This window comes from Synchiropus splendidus, chromosome 18 (assembly GCF_027744825.2).
Source record: "Synchiropus splendidus isolate RoL2022-P1 chromosome 18, RoL_Sspl_1.0, whole genome shotgun sequence".
Taxonomy (NCBI): Eukaryota; Metazoa; Chordata; class Actinopteri; order Syngnathiformes; family Callionymidae; genus Synchiropus; species Synchiropus splendidus.
The window spans coordinates 1,442,264-1,461,439 of record NC_071351.1 but is presented as its reverse complement, the minus strand read 5'-3'; the positions used below and the strand labels follow the sequence as shown (position 1 = coordinate 1,461,439).

General features: G+C 45.3%; 1 protein-coding gene across 15 annotated transcripts in view; it reads left to right on the top strand.

The window, feature by feature from the left end:
* The window catches only part of camta1a (calmodulin binding transcription activator 1a), a 268,368-nt gene that overhangs the window by 222,779 nt on the left and 26,413 nt on the right, over positions 1–19,176 (top strand). For all 15 annotated transcript variants that reach the window (XM_053849460.1, XM_053849470.1, XM_053849462.1 and 12 more), the window contains one exon: positions 15,915–16,068. In XM_053849460.1, the coding sequence (XP_053705435.1) occupies positions 15,915–16,068 (154 nt within the window). The remainder of the gene's footprint in view (positions 1–15,914; positions 16,069–19,176) is intronic.

The window sequence follows — 19,176 nt, the reverse complement described above, 5'->3', positions numbered from 1 at the left end:
GGCGCTGAAAGTGAGGCCAGACAGCAGTGGGAATTGAGTTTGCGTGGCTCAGATTGCAGCCTGAACCCTCAATTTGATTTCTGTGTTAGACAAGTATTTGTTATTGTATATCTGGCCGTCTGAGGGTGTTTGTGTGTCTGCTTCTCTTCTCATCGCTGCGCCATGCATGACTTAAACTGCTTTTCGTTTAATACTTGAGATGGTGAGCACAAAACATGGACTGCTTGTCCCATAAAATAAAACCTATCTCAATAAAAAAAAAAAAAAGAATCATAGTTCATGCCCTTGATGGTCTGATTTCAAACACGGGTCTCATTCGATGCTCATGCGACGACTCTTCACAGAGCAATGGCTGCCCGTATGTGTTCTGGGCACCAGGAAACAAGCCACGCATCCGTTGTGTCGCTATGCATCAAACCGTTGATGTTGCTGCCAATCACTTATTTCCCAGTGACTTTTGTTGTTCAAAATCAAAATGTATCATCTGAGTCGAAAGCAAATAGACATAATGTGAAGCTGACAGATTCATCCACATTTTGATCCGCCGTGAAAAAGATGTTCCGACGATTGTGCTCCTTGATCCTTCCCCTAATATTTAGCAGCTTGTGGGGTTGGCCCTGATAGAAGTGTTTGTGCCTGTGTGTAATCACCCTGTTATTTAATCCAAGCAAGCTGGCAGTGAGCAGAGACGAGGGGAGACCCTGACTCTTTCCAGATTTATCTCCCCAGCTTTGTTTGACTAAGTAGTGCTACGGTGTTGGTGTCGGCGAGGACTGGAGTGGCAGCCGCAGTGTCTGCTATGCGTGGGTTGCTAGAGCCAGTGGGGTTTGGCACAGAGATGCAGCATATGTTCATGGCCATCTTCCTTCTTCCTCTCCAATCATCCTCTCTCTCCCTCTCTACGCTCGCATCCTCACTCATAACAAGCCTCAATTTTTCAGCGCCCTCCTCCGTGCGTCCGGCACCGGTGGGAGACGGCGAGATCAGAGGCCCCTGGAGATCCCGTGGTGCCCTCAGGACAGCCCAGCACGTCTCATAGCTGTGTCTTCTAACGGAGACACGATCGCGCGGCCTTTTCTGTCATGTTGTCATCTGGCAGACGATCAGAGAATTTTAAATGCAGCAGGAGGTAATGTGGTGTAGAGCAACGGTGGCTCCGTGTCTTATTGTAGCTGCAATATCCTCAGTTTATTGCCAGCAGCCCGTCCCTGAACAACACTTGTTAGTGCTCTAAATTCATAAGAACCAAGCGTTTAAAGCGGGTGACTCTGATTGCTGTGGATGCCCCAAAAAAGGGCTAAGTGTGTCCCAGATAGGCCCCAGCAGCTGTTCCAGCCTCCCTCACCTTCTCCCCTGCTGCCTGCTCTCCTCCCTGTCTCTTGGACTGCTAAATGAACACTCATTTGCAAGTTAGATAAATCCTTTGAATGTATTATTGATGCCAACAAATTAGCCTGTATGCCCTAGACAATACCTAATGGAGCCTTGGCTTGTGGGTGAGGCTGTTTGCAACAGGGTGAAGTCAATGTCCCGGGATTGATGCCTCTTCTTCTGCCCTGTAATTATTCGTCTTTCCAATGATTTTGCTGATGATGCAAGACGTGGTCGTCTCATGGTTCGGTTCAATGCATGATTGACGGTGGTCAAATTCGCTGTTTTCTTTCATGTCTTATCAAGTATTTTACAAGCCATGAGCGTTTTGTACTTCATTGCAAAACGTTGGTTTATGATGCCCAGCATTTCAGACGGGAGCCATGTTGGCAATCTTAGCATTTTCATGAGGGTTTATGTTTACAGTCAAAGAGGGAGAAAACCACAGGCTTGAACATGTCCAAAGAGTTCAGGTGAATTATTTAGACACTGAAGCAGCAACCAAATCACGTGGTTTAAAGTTGGACCTTTGCATCTGTGCTGCTGTAATGATGGGCCTGTTGTGGTGCAATACAAGTGGTCGTACTTTGCATGGTTAAATGCCTCAACACATACATAAATGATAAGCCGCAAACGCAATCAAGAATGGACTAGACTTTGAAAACGAGAACGTGTGTTATTCTGATTGCCCCTAATTTTGCTGGTGTTTTGCCTTTCATGCGTACTTCGCTGTTTTGTTGTGCACAGATGCAAACAGTTGCAAAACAGCCCCCAAAATTCCGGCACCCTTTCTGTGACAAACACGTTAAGTCTGGACACAAATGAACAGACACAAAAACCCCAAATAAAACAAACAAGTTGAATTTATTCCCTCTGGCTACGACAGAGTAGAAGCAGAGGTTGTAAAAGAAAAGTAGAGAGAAGAGATGTGGAACCCCGTCCTGTCCTCAGTGATTAGGACTCCTTATTGATCATGGCAGAGTGGGGGAAGGCAAGCCGACAGGAGGGAGGCGAGAGCAGGCCCCGGGGCTTGGGCCTCGTCTCTCTGGTGTCCTCTCCTCTGTTCCTGTGTAGAAAACCGTCGGCAGATACATCAAAGGGTTTTTTTTCCATCCAACCAGTCTTTCACATGTGCATAAGTGTGTCTAAAAACCCTCTCATATCCACACATTCGGGAGTTCATGACATAATTTCCATTGTTGTTCCACTCGCGGGTAGATAACTTTCTGTCACCTTTTCCAGAAACCTCAGTGATATTCGTTTTAATCACAGACAATGTTAAACATTGATATTTGCTGGATAAGGCGTTCAGTTTTGTCCCATCGGTTGAACTGTGCCTGAGTAGGGATAGTAGCATTTAATGGTACTTTATCATTCTGCCGTGGTACTGAGTTGCCCATGGATTCATCTTAGAGGCACCGCAAAGCCAGTTAGGAATTTATTGCATAAAAAACTGAGCCCAGATTCTCCCACGATGCTGTTGGGAATGAAATAATAATGCTATATTCAAGGCTTCTCGGGTTGAACAGCTTTTTAGACATTTACAAATGAAACCCGGATGAAGATGCTTCTAAGAGGAATAAAAAATAAATATATATATATTGATTTGCATTCTTCTTTTTCCAGACTGGTTCAGCAAAGGCAACCAAAAGAAAAGTCTCAAAAATATAAACTGCTGCTCTTACTGAAAAATCTATTTAACGTGAATGTGTGACAGTGGATTGTTCTAGAACAAATCCAGGAGCATATCACTCATACTGAAGTTCCTGAGCTCTCTAGATCCTTACGGCATCAGCACAAACAAGTCAAGGTTGTGTGGCCGTGGTCTGAGTGGTGTCTGTGCCAATCAGTAGTCAAAGCACAAGTGATCCAATGCACTCAAGCGGATCTCATCAAACAAGTGGTAAATAAGGCCTGCGAGGGCCAATGTGAGTCCACCAAGCATGAAAGACAAAGCAATAAAGGAAGGAATGGATTCCTAGGTCAGTGCCTCCTCAGTATGATGAAGAAATATCAACCAGATGATGACCATAAACATTAACATAATGCTGAGAATAAACAAATGAATATTACCAACACAACAGCCAATCGCCTTAATACGCTGGCCGCATTTCAATCACTTATTCTGCGTTGTTCGCCGCCTTAACACTTCAGAGTAAAGTGATGCCGTTTGTTGTTACGTCTGGAGCAGTCGAGCAGCAATCAGCCAAGAGGCACACACACACACACACACAGCACTAATCCGATGGTCATGATAGCAGCCTCCATATTTTCTCCCCTTGCATTCAGCATGTGTAGAGGAAGCACTCATTACTCTGCGCTCTCTAAGGTCCAGACATGTGTTAATGCATTTACTGCGTATCCTCTCCCTGCCCCCCTGTGACCCGCTGCCTGCTGTTCAGCTGACGCTGAGCTTTGGTGATCTTATTTGCCTTCCCAGCCAGATCAATCTCCATCTTAGCTGCAACCCCCTGAATCATAAACATTTCAAAGCTTCAACGCCGTCACGATCGAGTGTCACATGCGCTCCACAGCCTGGATAAAATGACACCTCACTTGAGGTTACGCATGCACTGTTGTCTCAAGCAATTCTCAAATGGATGAGACACATGTCTGTTATTAAATTTATGGCCCTTGTAACGATCATCAACTTGAAACTAAATCTAAACACGTTTCAAGAATGTCTGTGATGAAAATGTTTGTCCATTCCTCCAAGGCAGGTCAGCCAGGGCAGCCTCTCTCCAGAAAGGGCTTTTCCCTGAGGAAGGCAGCACAACTGGCTTCTCCAGATTCAGAGTCTGTCCTGGATGAGGAGGCTCCTCAACCTTGGAGAGAGATGAAATCTAGGCCACTGTGATTTTCTTCTTGTAGTCACTTACCCATACTTGTGGGCATAAGTGTTGAGCTAACCCATCAGCTCAGTTCTTTATTTTTTTATTCATTTTGATGAGTAAGTTTATGCAGCTGCTGTTTACAAACTATGTGAATTTTGTTCGACCTGCTCGATTTTGGCCTGAGTTTGACCCCCCTGCTCTTGGGCAAACCGCTCCATACTTGCAGGTCTGGATGGTTTCAGTATCCAGGCCCATGTCAACTCCAAAAGGTAGTGCAATCCTTCACCCCACTCCACCTTTGCTGCGCCCATAAAACGTGTCCATAAAGATGAGTCTCGCAGTGAGCTGGACCTCATTTTCATAATGCGATGTGAATTTTGGGACGGTGGATGAACTGAAAACAGACTTCCAATGGCTTGTCATATCCTTGATGGTTGTGATCTCCAGATCTGATGAAATGATGACGCCGCCTCCCCACTGGCCTGGGAGCGTTTCACTATCTTGTCATCTAATTGGCTCAAGTAGCTGGAGAAAAAGAAGTCCTTGATGAGTCTTCCACCGCTGGCAGTGGAAAATAACTGAACATTGGACATTCATTACCCAGTTATTTCCACTGTAGCCCAGAGTTGTATCTGAAACAAGGTTTGCTCATCAACTGATGGAATCGTAGCACCTTCTTTGCTGCAGTCGCAGCAGGAGACGCCACCCCCCCCCCCCCCCCCCCCCCCCCTCCCCCCGGTGCATGTGTGTCTGGGCCCACATATATAAAGCATGTGTCTGTCTGTGCCTCGACGTGTGATGTATTATTCATTCAAAGGAGAATTCTTCTCAGCGAGAAGCCTTCAACTATTTAAGAATGTGGTGTGCTTAACGGCTTATTGTAGTTGCCGAAATTTGTCTCTGCTGGCTGATTCACGTTGACACTGCAGTCCTCACCAGGCTTTGTCTGGCGCAGGATTAGGTCCTATAAGAAGCAATGGAGTTGATGAATATTTCTCCCAATTTACCTGACGTCTTCTGATGAGAGCACTCACTGCTCTTCCATTTCTGTCTCATTACTTGGTGTGAAAGGAGCGTTAACTTGGACGGAGCGTTTTGAGGGCGGGCTCCTTGACGTGCATATTCACCTGCCGTCTCTGCGTGTGAAGGAAGGGGACCGACTGAATTGTGTTTTCCCTTTGTCTCCTCTGAGCAACATTTTGGAGCCAAATAGCAGGTCAAACTTTCATGCCAGCACCGCCAACAGTCAGCAAAGTGCCGCCTCAGCACCTGTGCTTTAATGATTAATACGATATTGATGGTCTCAATTAATTTCCTATTACAGCAGCAGAAGGCTGCGGTCGCTCAGTCTCTGTCATGGCCCCGCGCTTGTTTTGGGGAGATTCTTTGTGGCAGCTGCGGGATGGAGATAGTGAGTTTCTCTCTGTATTACACAATTTGGGCAGAAAGATAAACATGTGCATGAACAAACATGCCATTAGTGCTTTTGAGTTAAACACACACACACACACAGTTTATTACAAGCTGCCACGTTCTAACTGGCACGCAGGCCACTGTGGAATCTGCCAGGGAAATCTAACGCTGTGTGAGCAACGCTTACATAGCTTTTTGACTCTTTTCTCTGTTTAAGCATTTCTAGTTTGAATGCACACTTTGCATCTGTTTTTTTTTTTATTTAATTTGTATTTTAAGGATATCTTACTTGCCATATTCCCCATTCTGCATACAATTGTGTTACTTGCTGTAAAACTAGTTTTGTTATTTTTATTATTATGCACATTAATTTTCATACAACTATAACTTTGAGTACAGTTTTGAAATATTAAACTGTAATACAGTATGTCCCCTCAGGTATGTTATATTTTTATGATAACATCATTATGATCCCATTGAATTCTTATTTTACATGAAATGGATGTAATACCCTGAACATATTTCTAGTTAAACTCTATTGAAGACAAGTATTTGATATAATAACTTCATGAAATGACCTGCTCCCCATCATAACAGTTCTGTATCTTTCCCTTGCATTAGTTCATTACAGCCCAAACAAGGAATCCTTGCCAATGACTGGGGCACCACATCACTCTCTGTCGGAGACGTGAGTCTGCAACATTTTTGTTGGGACAGGTGCTGACCACTGCAGACAGGCAGTCTCTCACAAGAGCTGCAGCAACACGCCGAGCAGTTCCCTGTGAATTACCTGTGATAACAATGCAAAATACTTCAACTATCCTGTCGTTGAAAGAGTGAGAGTCTGTGGTATTGATCACAAGACTGCCCGCTCATGGCAGTCGGATAAAGTGGCTGGCTGTTGTTCATGAAAAGCCATGGATTTTCACCGATCATAAAAAGCCTGTATGTTCTGTATCCTTTAAGATGATGTGCTGCTGTGGCTTTCACAACCCCTGTACATCTCTGCGTCTTATTTGTATCAGTGTGTAAGACCCTGATTCATCCTCCGGACACTTTCCCTCAGCACTCAGCACTGAATCGACAGCCCTTTCCCATGACCGCAGCTGTCTGTGGACCTGCTCAGTAGTACAACTCGCAACCAACACTGCCCCCATGGAGAGGATGTGGAAGTGCGTCGGTGTTGTCCAGCACTTCTGTTTTCATAAAATCTCCAGTGGGGTTTATTATTTTTTAAGTAACGGCTGTTTTGTCATTGAAGACATTTTTTCTTCTCTCATGTATTTTCACTCCATCTCCGCCTTATTTTTCTTCGATTATTTCACGATGTGAGAAGGCATCACTTGTTGCTAGGAAACCCTCAACGCCTTTCTTTTCCCGATGGGTTGACGTTAGATTATTTATTTCCTGGCTGTGATGTGCGCGAGCGAGCTTTGTGTGTCTTCTCACTTCGATCTGTATGCCAGGGCAGTGGTTGGTTTTCTGCTTGGGCAATGGACCTTTGGCTCTTGTGGCAGTTGTGAAGTGTGTATTTCAGCAGCCGAGCGTCATTGTCACTGCCTTAATTTGTGATGGTCTTTGACGCAACTACTGATGCGTAAATCACTTTCCCATGATGCTTGGCACAAACTTCGGACCGCTGCTATGGCAGAACGAAACACTGAAGCCCAAGATGTGAGGGAAGCATGTCACGTATTGACAGAAGATTGAAAATGAACAAAACAAAATGGAGTGATGACATCATTTTCAGGGGGGAAATTGCAAATTGTTGGGGGTCCTTTGTCAGGTGGGACTGTTAGAAGCTTATATGACACTCAAGGAGCGATGGCCTCTGCCACGTCGTGCATTTCCACCAATGTTTTGTTTTTTTTTTTAACTTTGTTATATATATATATAAATATATACAATATATTCAGGTCGAAATTGTCACCTCTTGGCAAAAAGTCAAGGTCTTCCACAGATGTTTTACTCAACAGTGGCAGCAGCAGCAGGTTAGACTGCTGGACACATCTCAGTCCTGCCTCCATTGCCATGTTTATGAATGCACCAGAGCACCTCCTTCCCTCGGGCTGATCCTGTGAACTCCTGATTCGCTGGCTGGCACACACAGGAGCATATAAAGAGCATGCCTTGTTGACTGGGGCAGGGACGAAGATGATGCAGACAAACAAATTAGACGCAGGACTCAAGTGGAAAAGAGGGAGTAGAAAAGAGACAGCTGAAAGAGATGGCATTAGCAGTGGACTCCAAATGGTCCCAATGAATCGCACAATCCCCTCAGAGGACCGGATGAAAATGAGAGAGCAAGCATGTGGAAAGACCAGGGGTGGAAAGGTTATCAGGAAGCGGAAGCCAAAGAAAAGCAGCACGGAGAGAGCAAGCGGTTTTGTCCTGGCTGTGTCTCCAAGTGCTCACTAACTGCCTTCACCTCCTTTTCATCCTGTGCTAGACAGTGTCACCTGCATGTCTGCTGAATATTAGAATGACTGCCGTGGGCTAAGCTGTGGCCATTATGGGCTCCTGATGGCCGTTCCCCTCCTCACCCCTGGCCAGTCTCTAACATTGGACCCCTGCGAGTAATGGTGAGGGTAGTGGGCTCTGAAAGAGCCTTAGAAAGAATCAGTAGGCTGTAAACTGAGTTGAGTTGTGGCAGTTAAAGGGGCTTCAATGCCTGACTGCACGGCTTAGCGCCTGACTTACTGCCTGCCTGCTCCCTCATATTCAAGCCCTGAACACTGGCCCTTTGCACTTTTATTGTAATGCATGCAGACGCTTGGCACAGCAACAAACACACTCCACCTTTCACTCTGATGCACTGCACAAATAGAATATTTCAAAGCAGGGAGGAGCCCCTCACCAAAATAGAGGAGCACTTTTTTACACAAACGCACAGACATGAGGAATTTCAAACACACATCAGTGTGCACACATCCACACGGAGTAGTATTCCCCACCCAGAGTGAAGCAATTCTGCCCCTCTAAGCTGAGTTATTTAAAGCCCCGCTCTCGACTCCATCGAAGTGATTATGTGCTCCTGAATTAAACATCACAGGCCTCAGCCCCTGGCTTCCTCTGAAACACGCTCAAACACGCTGGCCTCTTCCTGTTCCTCAAAAGTATGAAGTTGGGCTTTTTATATCTCGCAGCCAGTACACAAGGTAGAGGAGGTGAAGAGGTGGAGTATGAATCTTCCCTAAATCAGGTTCCCCTGCTGTGTCTTCCTCTCTGCCATCACTCTTGCAGACCTAGAACAGAGGCAGCCGAGGTAATTCACATTAAAAAATACCCATCTGTGAACTGGCTCTTACCCTTGGATTGGTGCACGCCCCAGGCATCATTTTACCCTGGCACTCGTGCAGCGTTGTAGTTAGTTGAGAGCAGTGGAGGGTGAGCCTTGGCTCCAGACACTCTTATTAGCCTGTCTGTATGGGATGCTTTTAACAAAACGTTTGTCCAAAGAGAAGGCAGAAAACAGGGGACGACGCAGGCAGGGAAAAGAGCGTGCCACTTCAGCTGCGCTCACATGTACCTCTGAGTGTGAATGGAATCCTCCTTTCTTGTGTCTCTGTCTCAGGAGGCGCGTTGGATACTTTGAAGGTTGTAAAGCGCTGTCAAACCTATTCCATCAAACATTAACTATTACCTCGACCTCTGCCTGTCAGCAAAATAATTGAAAGCATTTCAATGGAATTTTCAGTGTAGAATGTTTTGGCTCTTCTGACCAGAACAGACAAACAACTATGGATGTAGTCCAGGGGTGGGCACTTAGACTTCCTACGGGTCCAGGTTATATATCGTCACCATTGAAAGGGGCCTTCAAACCCAAAGAAAGGAGACGAAGAAAACAGTGTAAATAAAAATCAAGTGATCACATGGAATTACACTGCACAGAAAATCTTGGTTTGTTGTATTTTATTTCATTTCAACCGCATTCCATTTCAAGATTCTCAATGTGTCTCATACGTTTCAATATCTGCTTTCAATTCTGATGTATTTTAAGGGTCGAGAAATACTCCTTTCATCAATTAAGGGAAAGAATCAAACGAGAAAGTTTTATTTCAGTTGCATCATAATGAAAAACAATGCACAAGACTAAAATGTCAGTATTATAGTTTTACTCTGACTCCAGGAGGGCCACATAAATGCAGCCAGAGGGCCACAATTGGCCCCGGAGCTGCACCTTCTGATGTAGTCGATAGTAAATAAACTCTGATATGACAAAAAATTCAACAGTTAATTCAACATGGTCGCAGGGATGCAAGGTTAGATCTGGACTGTCTTTGCTATGGCATCACTTGTGGTCAAATGGTTAGGGCTGAGCCAATGTAATTGCTGAGTCATAGATCTGATAAAACGCTGTTTGGTGGAGGGTTGTGCTCTCTCAGTGCTCTTCTCATGAATATTATACTTTCAAAGTTTTGTGGAAAATACACAGAAGCATTGGATAGGTAAGCTGTAACAGAGCTTCTAAACAAAAGCAAGAAGTTTTGTGCCTTTACTTCCAGCACAAGTGAGGCGTTTGACCTTGAAATGAGCACTGTGGTTTGGGAGGCGGCGAGGGAAGGCAGTGTTTAAGCGTGCAACCCCAGTGCCAGAGGCCAGGAGGCTGTCTAATGACTGGCACCCGTACCATCCATCACCATGCCACTGCCACTGTGAGTGCCGCGGTACAGTGAAGAGAGCATGGCCCTAATCAGTCCAAACGGTCCCTTCAGCCAAGCCAGCACATGCCACACGAAGCACACGCTAGCTTTGCTCCATGTAAAGCAGCACCAGAGTTTTTATAGCACGCACACAAAGTCTCTCTCACACACAGCTCATTGCGCTCATTCTCCATGCATACTGATGAAAGTATGCCAAGTGACACGGCGAAATCTGCCTCTAGACTCCCATTCACACGCGGCTCATGATCTGATGTAGGCAGACACAAATATATTACGCTCCAAATACATCCACAAACACAAATATACCAAAACGCACACCTCCAGTCTGTGTGGAGCCTTGATGCTGAATGTTTGTGACAAAACAATTGACTGCTTCTGCTTTCATGAAACTTTCCATTGAAAAAAAAAAGAAAAGAAATCCCAGCAGCTTTCTACTTCACTTCTCTCATGAAAGATTGTCTCATTCCTTTCTTTTTCTCACTTTCAGCATTCTTTCTAGGAGTAGAAATGGGGGGAAAAAAACAGGGCTTTCCCCACGTCTGTGCCCATCAGTGCTCTACTTTTCCTTCTGCGTGGTAGAGTTGAATCCCTAGGCTTTCTGTTTGGCTTGTTTAACCAGAGGGGAACAAGGATATCCCCTCAGCTTCCTGTCTGTGATTTCATCAAACCGGCTACCCACTAAATTAGCTGGTCTGTCGGACCCACTGTTGGCAAAACAGAATAACAGAAATGTTCAGGAAATGTTAACAAGGAGCAGAAGATTAACTTGGGTGGAGGTGATCTGAATAACTTATATCTCAATCTGGGAACCTTCTGTCTGAAGGATCTGACACTGTGTGTAGGGACTAGCATTGTAGCTGAGTGGTCGCCTGGAACCTGAGCAGAGAGACCAAGTCCAGTGGAGTCGAGTCTCTGTAGCTGTTAGGACCATTGCTATCAATGATATTTCAAATGATAAAACAGATATCAGATTAAATGGACAAAATTAATTTGTATTAATGTTCTTGGTGGTGAGTTCCATGATATATCTACAAAATAAGTCCCCAAGAATTCCAGCAATGACAAGAAAATAAGCTGTACTTTTAGCTTGCGGACAACCCGATCACACCCTGTACCAGTTTTAGGTGAAGTGAATTCAAATTAGACACAAATAATGTTGTCAATAGTTGATTTAATGTCTCCTCTGAGGTTAATTGAAACACTTTTTTTATTTTAAATAAATGCCAATGTCCTATAGTAGGAATTATCACCCACCTTCTGTCACTGTTTATGCACTGCAACTCATCACAGTATAAAAGCAAATCCACCTGTGCCAGAGTGTTCTCTACTCTTTCTGTGTGCCAGTAACTTTCACCCTTGCTCTCGCTCTCCCTGCGTCGCCTAATAAGCGCTGGTAGGTGCTGGAGTCGTGGCTACATGGAGGCGTGCCAAGAGAGTGGCAGATTTGAAGCAGGGTCACACGGGCTTAATGAGACAGCGTGTGCATGACTTGACCACCGGTACCAGCTTCCTCCAACAGAAAAAGCTCCCCATCTCTCTGAAAACGCTGCCATCCAGCGCCTCACACTCGCGTAAAGTTGAAGGTCATCTGTGCTGACACCTCACTCGGTCTGTGTTCTCAGCTCCATTAACAAAGCGCCCGCTCCAGCTTTCCCTCCGTGTCTATTGAAGTAGAACAGGTTGTATGACTTCAGGACAAGGTAGGCAGTCATTGGGAGATGGCAGAAGTATTGGCTGCCTCAATGTGCGTGGGTGCGACACAAACCTGTTGCCTGGCTACAACAGCACCTTTATTCTTGGTTGCGATGGCAATGTCTTGTATTTCACAGGGGTGAATGTGTGTGAGTTGGCACCGCTTGGTTTTCAAACTGGGAATGTGTGCGCATGCCTCACCCCAGCCTTTGTTTATGAGATGTGTGTCCGTGTGCGGGCTAGTACTAGACTTGCGCAAGTAAAGACTCACCACCACCACCACCACCCACTCTGCAGGCCTCCCGCCCCCGTAGCTCACTCCCAAAGAGTCCGCTCGTAATTAGCTCACCATCCATCCATCTGTTCCAGGGAGGTGCAGTAAACATCCAGACTATAGAGCCTTATCACAGGCGGAGCCCCAGACATGTTGCTTATACACCCATGTTCACGGGCCTTAATGAGAGGCTGGCAGGCAGACGTACAAGTCTGGCAAACATGCTGACATCTATATATTTATGGGCTTGTGTACATGCGCTGTCATATAAACAGCCATACATAAATATACCAACCGCTCGCCTCCTGCAAACGCAGTCTTTTCACTGGATATGCGAGACAGGAAAACCGCTTGGAGCCCCTGAGTGGAAACCAGCAAGGGAACCGACTGCATTACACAATTAATCAATAAGTTAATAAGATCTCCTTTTTTTGCTGGAATACTATCCTGCACAGAAGGGAAAAAGTTCCGGCCCCACCACCGCACACGCTCACTCTCTCACAGAAGCAACTCTGGAAGAAGGAAATTAAATTAAATTACCATCCCAATAGATTTATGTGACAGTTAACATTTTTATTGTATTGTTTTCCTCTCCGAGCGGAGGTGGGTCTGATTTGGGCGAGAGCCGCTAAATGTGTTGTAGAATAAGGAAACAAGATTAAGGGAAACAAGTGAAGTTTGTGTTTCCATCAGAGTTTTCATTGCTCTGCTGCAGCAGAATTAAATGTTGTTTAACAGGATTTAGAGGCTAAAATGTCTTTCTAAGTGGTTCAGATGATAGACTTGCTCATTCTTCTGTACTGCATTTAGTCATCAGTCTAAGTGCCAGGACAAGGATCTTGGTCATCTGGGGGAGAGTTCCATCTAGTCAGGGTGCCCCCCGGGTGGAGGTGAGGAGGCCAAAGCCAGGCTGCTGTAAAATGGAACCCTCTGTTGTCTGTTTTACATTTTAGATTTTAACAGTGGATCACAGTAGTACTTCAAATTCAACCTTTCAAGTGGCATCCATGAAAATGGCAGCCAAACTACCTCTGTGTTGACCTCATGTCTGGCTACGTACATAATACACTGGCTGGTTCATTAATAGTGAAACATATATCATCGTCCTCTCCCGCTCCACTGCTCTGAGATGACTTATTGTCTTTGTACTCCCTGAGAAAGCAAAGTCTTGCGCCTCCAGGGGGCCTTCACGACACCGTTGGACCCATTCATTGTACTGGTTGTGTATGTGCTGCGGCGGCGTAATTGGTGGACATTGATCTTTAGCTTGCTGCTGTCATGACCCAACCTTGGAATGGATCTGGCTATGTTGATGCAGCTCATCGTTGATCATGTTTACATGGAGTATCTTCCAAGGACTGAAGAGTTTCTTCCAGCATGAGAGTGTCAGAACCGCTTTGACCAATAATGGTGATCTGTCCGTCAGCATACACGTGTTGTCGTGATTGATCGGACCAGTCTACATCACTAATATCCATCGCCCTAATTCCAAGGGAAGTTAGCGATTGGCACAGCTGCTGGTGCCATCTGGGGCGGTGACACACCACGTCGTGCCATCTGCATCCAAACAGGACAGCGGTCATCTTGCAGTGTCTCCACCGATGACAGTGGACAGCAGCGAGCAGGCAAACAGCAACGTTTGAGGGAGGTCAAGTCATTTACGAACCCTTCAGAGATAGGTTCAACTTTGAAGCAACTCGTGTGTTTGGGTGTGTGTTTTTTTTGTAATTGTTCTGTGGTTCTGGGCGCCCTCAACCGCACCCCGTGTAAGGGGGAAAGGGAGAGGTGGAGGGTGTTGTAGTCCCAGATTAATGGCGCACACAGAGAGGGAGCACAGACCTACAGTAGCAGCACTTTGATTTATTCACCACTTAGTACTGATGAAGCCTCAAACTGCAGTCACACACGCGTGTTGTCACAGCATTTTTCACCATCAGGCTCTTTGGTGTTTGTCGATTCTTGCATCTTGTTTAGCCGCGCATGCCTTCGTGCTGGCAGTTGGCTTTGTTCACGTACTTACAGTTTTCCGACTTCCTGGCTTGTTAAACGCTGCTCTGAGGTCGCCGTGGCGAGCGCGGTGCGTACGTCCATCCCACTGTGGTGTGAGGATATCCAACTCTGTCAGAGGGTTTGTGTGCGATTAGTGAGAATTGGATGCTGGTAATGAATTGGCGGTGATAAGGCCCGGGACAGAAACATTCCTTACGGGAGACTTTGCCATGCTCGCTAATCAAAGCTTTCCATGATTATTGAGGCAAATTGATGTTATTTACAGCGGCGCCGCGTTGCTTTCACCGCTACCTATTACTCATAAGCAGTCATTTTAGGAAATTTGCCAAGGTAACCCAGGAACAATTTGCGGAGAGCAATTTGTTGAGTTTTGACTCAGTAAATACAGGCAGAGCTAATTGAGGTCAGCGACCCGCCATGTGGGAGGACTTGACAAACTGCCATAAGTGTGTTGCGTGAGGGATCATCGCGCGTCGACACAGACAAACACACACGCTCGCAAGGACACACTGCAGATCGTCACATAATGAGTGAGATTATTGCAGATTTGGAAGCCAAGATTTGTTCTGCTTCCTCCACGCGATTATTCTATGATTTTGCCTCTGATCTTGATCCCTGCGCTCCACGGAAAACTTCCCACACGCAGCGTTCTGCCTCACTGTTATTTCAATCCTTAACCAGCAGGACAATTTGTTTTTTGTGTTTTGTCTGTGTGTCCTTTTTCCAAGTGCTACATGTTACTACTATTACGTCCCTTCATGCGGCTTCTGCATGCTCACAACACATGTCAAACTCAAGGAGTTTGACATGTGTTGTGACTTGCGGGAGGGGCCAAATCCCTCCCGCAAGTCATTTTACATGGCCCTCAAAAGATCCCAAAAGTTGGCTTGACATTACTTTTACTCCTGATTTGAAGTTCCCCAAAACTGGATGGTATCCCATGGAAACAGTCTCTGAACTCTCTGTTTTTTATTTTAATTAATTTGGTAACTTCCCCAAACTATATTCGGTGAAAGATGTGATATATGAGAAAACCCTGTTCAGGTGAAGGAGAATTTTTTTTTTAACTGATGATATGAACCACCGTGGTGTTTAACATTAGCCTCCACAGACTGATGTTTCACGACTGTCTTCCGTTTCTTTTCTGATAAAACTGTGTTCAAGATCTTGCCTTCTGTGAGTGACTGAGTTTGACACCTGCTGCTATATGATGTCCTAACATTGCGTTGAGCTCTGCTGCCTCTTCCTGTGCGTCTCACCCGCGTTCCACCGCTGACATTTGTTCCTGTTTTTTGTGCGGTGCATTTTCTCATCTCAACCCTGATTACGATGTCATCCATAACATCATAGTTAATGGAGAGGCCTGTCAGATCGTCATCAATCTACCTGTCCAGCCCTGTTGCAAACAAGACGGGGACTGCATTACTTCAGCAGCACGACTGTGCTTTTATCTTTCTTTTCATGTACAATTTCAACCTGATGTAGTGTTTTCCTCGATTTTGCTTTTTTTATATGTATACATATATATTCTGCGACTGATGAATCGTCCTGTTTGCTCAATCCTCCTCTCATTCACAACTCACCATGCAGCCGGGAAACAGTGTTACCCTTCAAATGAACATGTCCATCCTCTCTGTGTGTGTGTCCTCCCTGCAGAACCCTGACATTGTGCTCGTCCACTATTTGAATGTTCCAGCCATTGAGGATTGTGGGAAACCATGTGGGCCGATCCTCTGCTCCATCAATACAGACAAGAAAGAATGGGCCAAATGGACCAAGGAGGAGCTGATCGGGCAGCTCAAGCCCATGTGTGAGTATTCAATAAAGCCTTTTAGAAGAAGGAGCAGCCTTTTATGAAGTCCCTCCGTGCGGAAATTTCAATTTCAATCCAGAATGTATTTATGCTGGCTTGACGCACGCTTGCACTCACAAGACACACGTGTAATGTAAGGTGGGGAGTTCAACCTCAGGCTCTACAGCTGTTATCTTGTCTAAACTGCTGTCAAAGAGTTTCATGGCCGCCATACGTGCTGATTTATGCGTCTGCCAGTGGGTGCCTGACGGATGCCCTCCCCTCCCCAAATGTACATGTTGTTACCTTTAAGTCTCTTTCACAAGCTGGGATTAGATCAGTGTGCATGTTGTTGAGCTGTTTTCTTTTGGATTTGTTCTCCAGAACATGGTGTCAGAGGTGACGGGTGAACTGCTTTGTCCGACTGAGCATTACAAACGCTAGTGCTGACACACCCTTTTGGTGAAAATGAAGCTGAGCCAGAGGGTTCCTAGTGTATTTTTGGATAACCCAGCCTCGATCTATGGGTCATGACTGAGGGGAGAAGTCGCCACGTGAAATGGAATACATTGGTTGCACATTGTTGGTCACCGTGCTGGTGATGAGTGATTTCATCCTGGCAAGGTTCTGTGTAACTCGTCTGACCACGCTGAGCTTTTCCTCTTATTCTGGAGCAAGAGGGAAGTCACGATGGAGAAGGGCAGCGGGCTTGGCTATTGATCCACGTTGCTGTGTGGGAGAAAGAATGTCTGACTCACCAGAAATTCCCCTCCGCCTCTTCCATGGCTCTTATTCCCCTCTCATTGGTTTGATCCTTGTTGTTACCAGCCCTACTGATGTTTTCTCCAACGCGCTGTGTTTTCATGAGTCTCCAGACCTGCAGAGAGACTTGGTTGATGACGTGGAAAAATTCTGATTTGTCTGACGACGGTAACAGTCAAGTGGGGACTTTGTTGAGGATCTTTCAGACGGCTGTTAAGCGGCCCTGACAACCAGACGGTGATGTAGGAGTGTCTAGCAGAAGCAGGTGGACTATAATGATCAGTGATGTAACCAGGTGAAGAGCTTTGAAAATAAGTGAACATGAAAACAGCTGCGTGCTGAAAAGTGTTCACCATTATGAATGAGGTTTTTTACTGTGCTCTTACCGTCCTCCCTGCTCTCCTTAGTTGGACGTATGGGAACATCAAGCCCGACCTCGGGGCAGCCAATGAGCAGCGACTGTATTCATGACATTTGTGACTTAATGTAAAAACCAAGCACCATTTGCAGTAATGTCTGAAATCATTAACTTGGAGTTGTTGGGACAAAGAGGTGAGCGTGAGATGCCTCTTTGCTGCCAGGCTGCATGAGCGGCTCCATAAGGAGCAGAAATCCTCCTCTGCTTTGTATCTGTCTCATGCCTCACACCAGATCTGTCCAGTGGAGGAACTACAGCGCCGACCTGCTGCCTGTGATGGAGCAACAGTGCCATCTACTGGCCTCGTGAGGGCCTGCCTAGTACAGCACCTGATGAGGTCATCTGTCAGAGTTGTTTCGAAGCTCTTCTATAGTCGTGTGAAACACATCATACATTTTATTGATAAAAAAAATCAGCTGATAATCAGGATGGCCGTTTGGTGCTTTTATTTTGTAGTTGAATGGAGGATCCCTGTCGGGCAGATATAGTTTTTATTTATTTATTTTTATTTTTATCTTACATTTTTAAGTATTCTACTCGTCTCATTTTTTAAAATTCTGGCTCAGATCAAAAAAGTAGTGTCTCTTCTTACTTATAACTCCTGGTTTTTAATTTTACATTTAGAAATTACAATGGTCCCATGTTACAGCGTAACAATTTGACCTGAGGGAAAGCATTTCTTTTGTTCTTTTCTCTGTTTTATGGCATTGTTTTAGTGCTACAAAAAGATTGACATGTCTGGTAGTGTTGTTGTGAATATATACAGTGGATTAAAGGCTGTCTAATCTGAGCAAGGCCAAAATGACAACCTAATTGCTTTTTGACTTTATTGTGATAAGAGTGCTTCTTGTTTTACTCTTTTTGTCTTAGACCTGTGTTCAGATGGAATCTAGATGAAGAATGACTTTAAAGCCGTAACGAGAATCACATGCCATAACATTCACTCTTTAGGTCTTCATTGACCTTTATATTGTTGAGAAGGTGAAGCGGAGCAAGGGTGAGGAAAGTTCTGAGAGACGGACATCATGACTCAGTCACGCTGCAGCTCTACAGACAGGCCAGCCAGTTTGATTCACTATTTTGGTCTCATGCTATAAACAGGCAACACTCGGGGCAGCCTTGCCCCAAGCTCGCTGACAGATAGCGCATGAGCAGCTTTAACAAACACTCGGACAGACAGAAGGCTTGTCTGCAGGCTTCACGGTCAGAGAAGAGAGAGGAGAACCAGAGAGATTGAATCTGTGCTCATCAACGGTGACTGCAGAACATGTTATTTCCCTCTTTAATCCTGCATGTACATCACGGCGGATTGAACGTCCACTTCTACTGCGACTTGCTTGTCACTGACAGACACGCATCAGATGTATGAGGAAACAAATGTCAAGACTTTTCTGGTGACTTAAGTGAAAGCAAATATAGGACAAGGGTGAAAGAAATGTGATGAGGAATTGCATTTTAAAATATTAGATGCTACTTCTTTCTCCAGTTGGTTTCATTGAATGGTTTTCAGTGTTTGCGTCTATTGTGCTGGCACTTGAAGGAGCTGGTTGTTTTGTATTCTTTCTTAATGAAATGTAGTCAGCAGGATGATGTGTCCGGGCCACTGTCGGGTTTTCCTTCTAAATATACCATTCCAGATTGAGACCCGCTGGCACTGCTGATGTCATCCTGGCTCTAGTGAAGCACCCTCGGCTGCACGAGCAGACATGTAGACATGATGGTGTCAACAGGGTTACGGACCTTCAGGACTGGATCCGGAACTGGAATGGGCCGTTGGCAAGTGTTGCATAAGAAATGAGGATGGGGAAAACACAAGGACAGATCGAGATGACACTGCGTCATACGCTTCATACTTTATACCATTGTTTTTAATATGGTCAGAACCTGGATATTCTATAAGATATGTTCTCCCCTCATTTAGGTCTGTGTAGAAAACCTAGACAGAA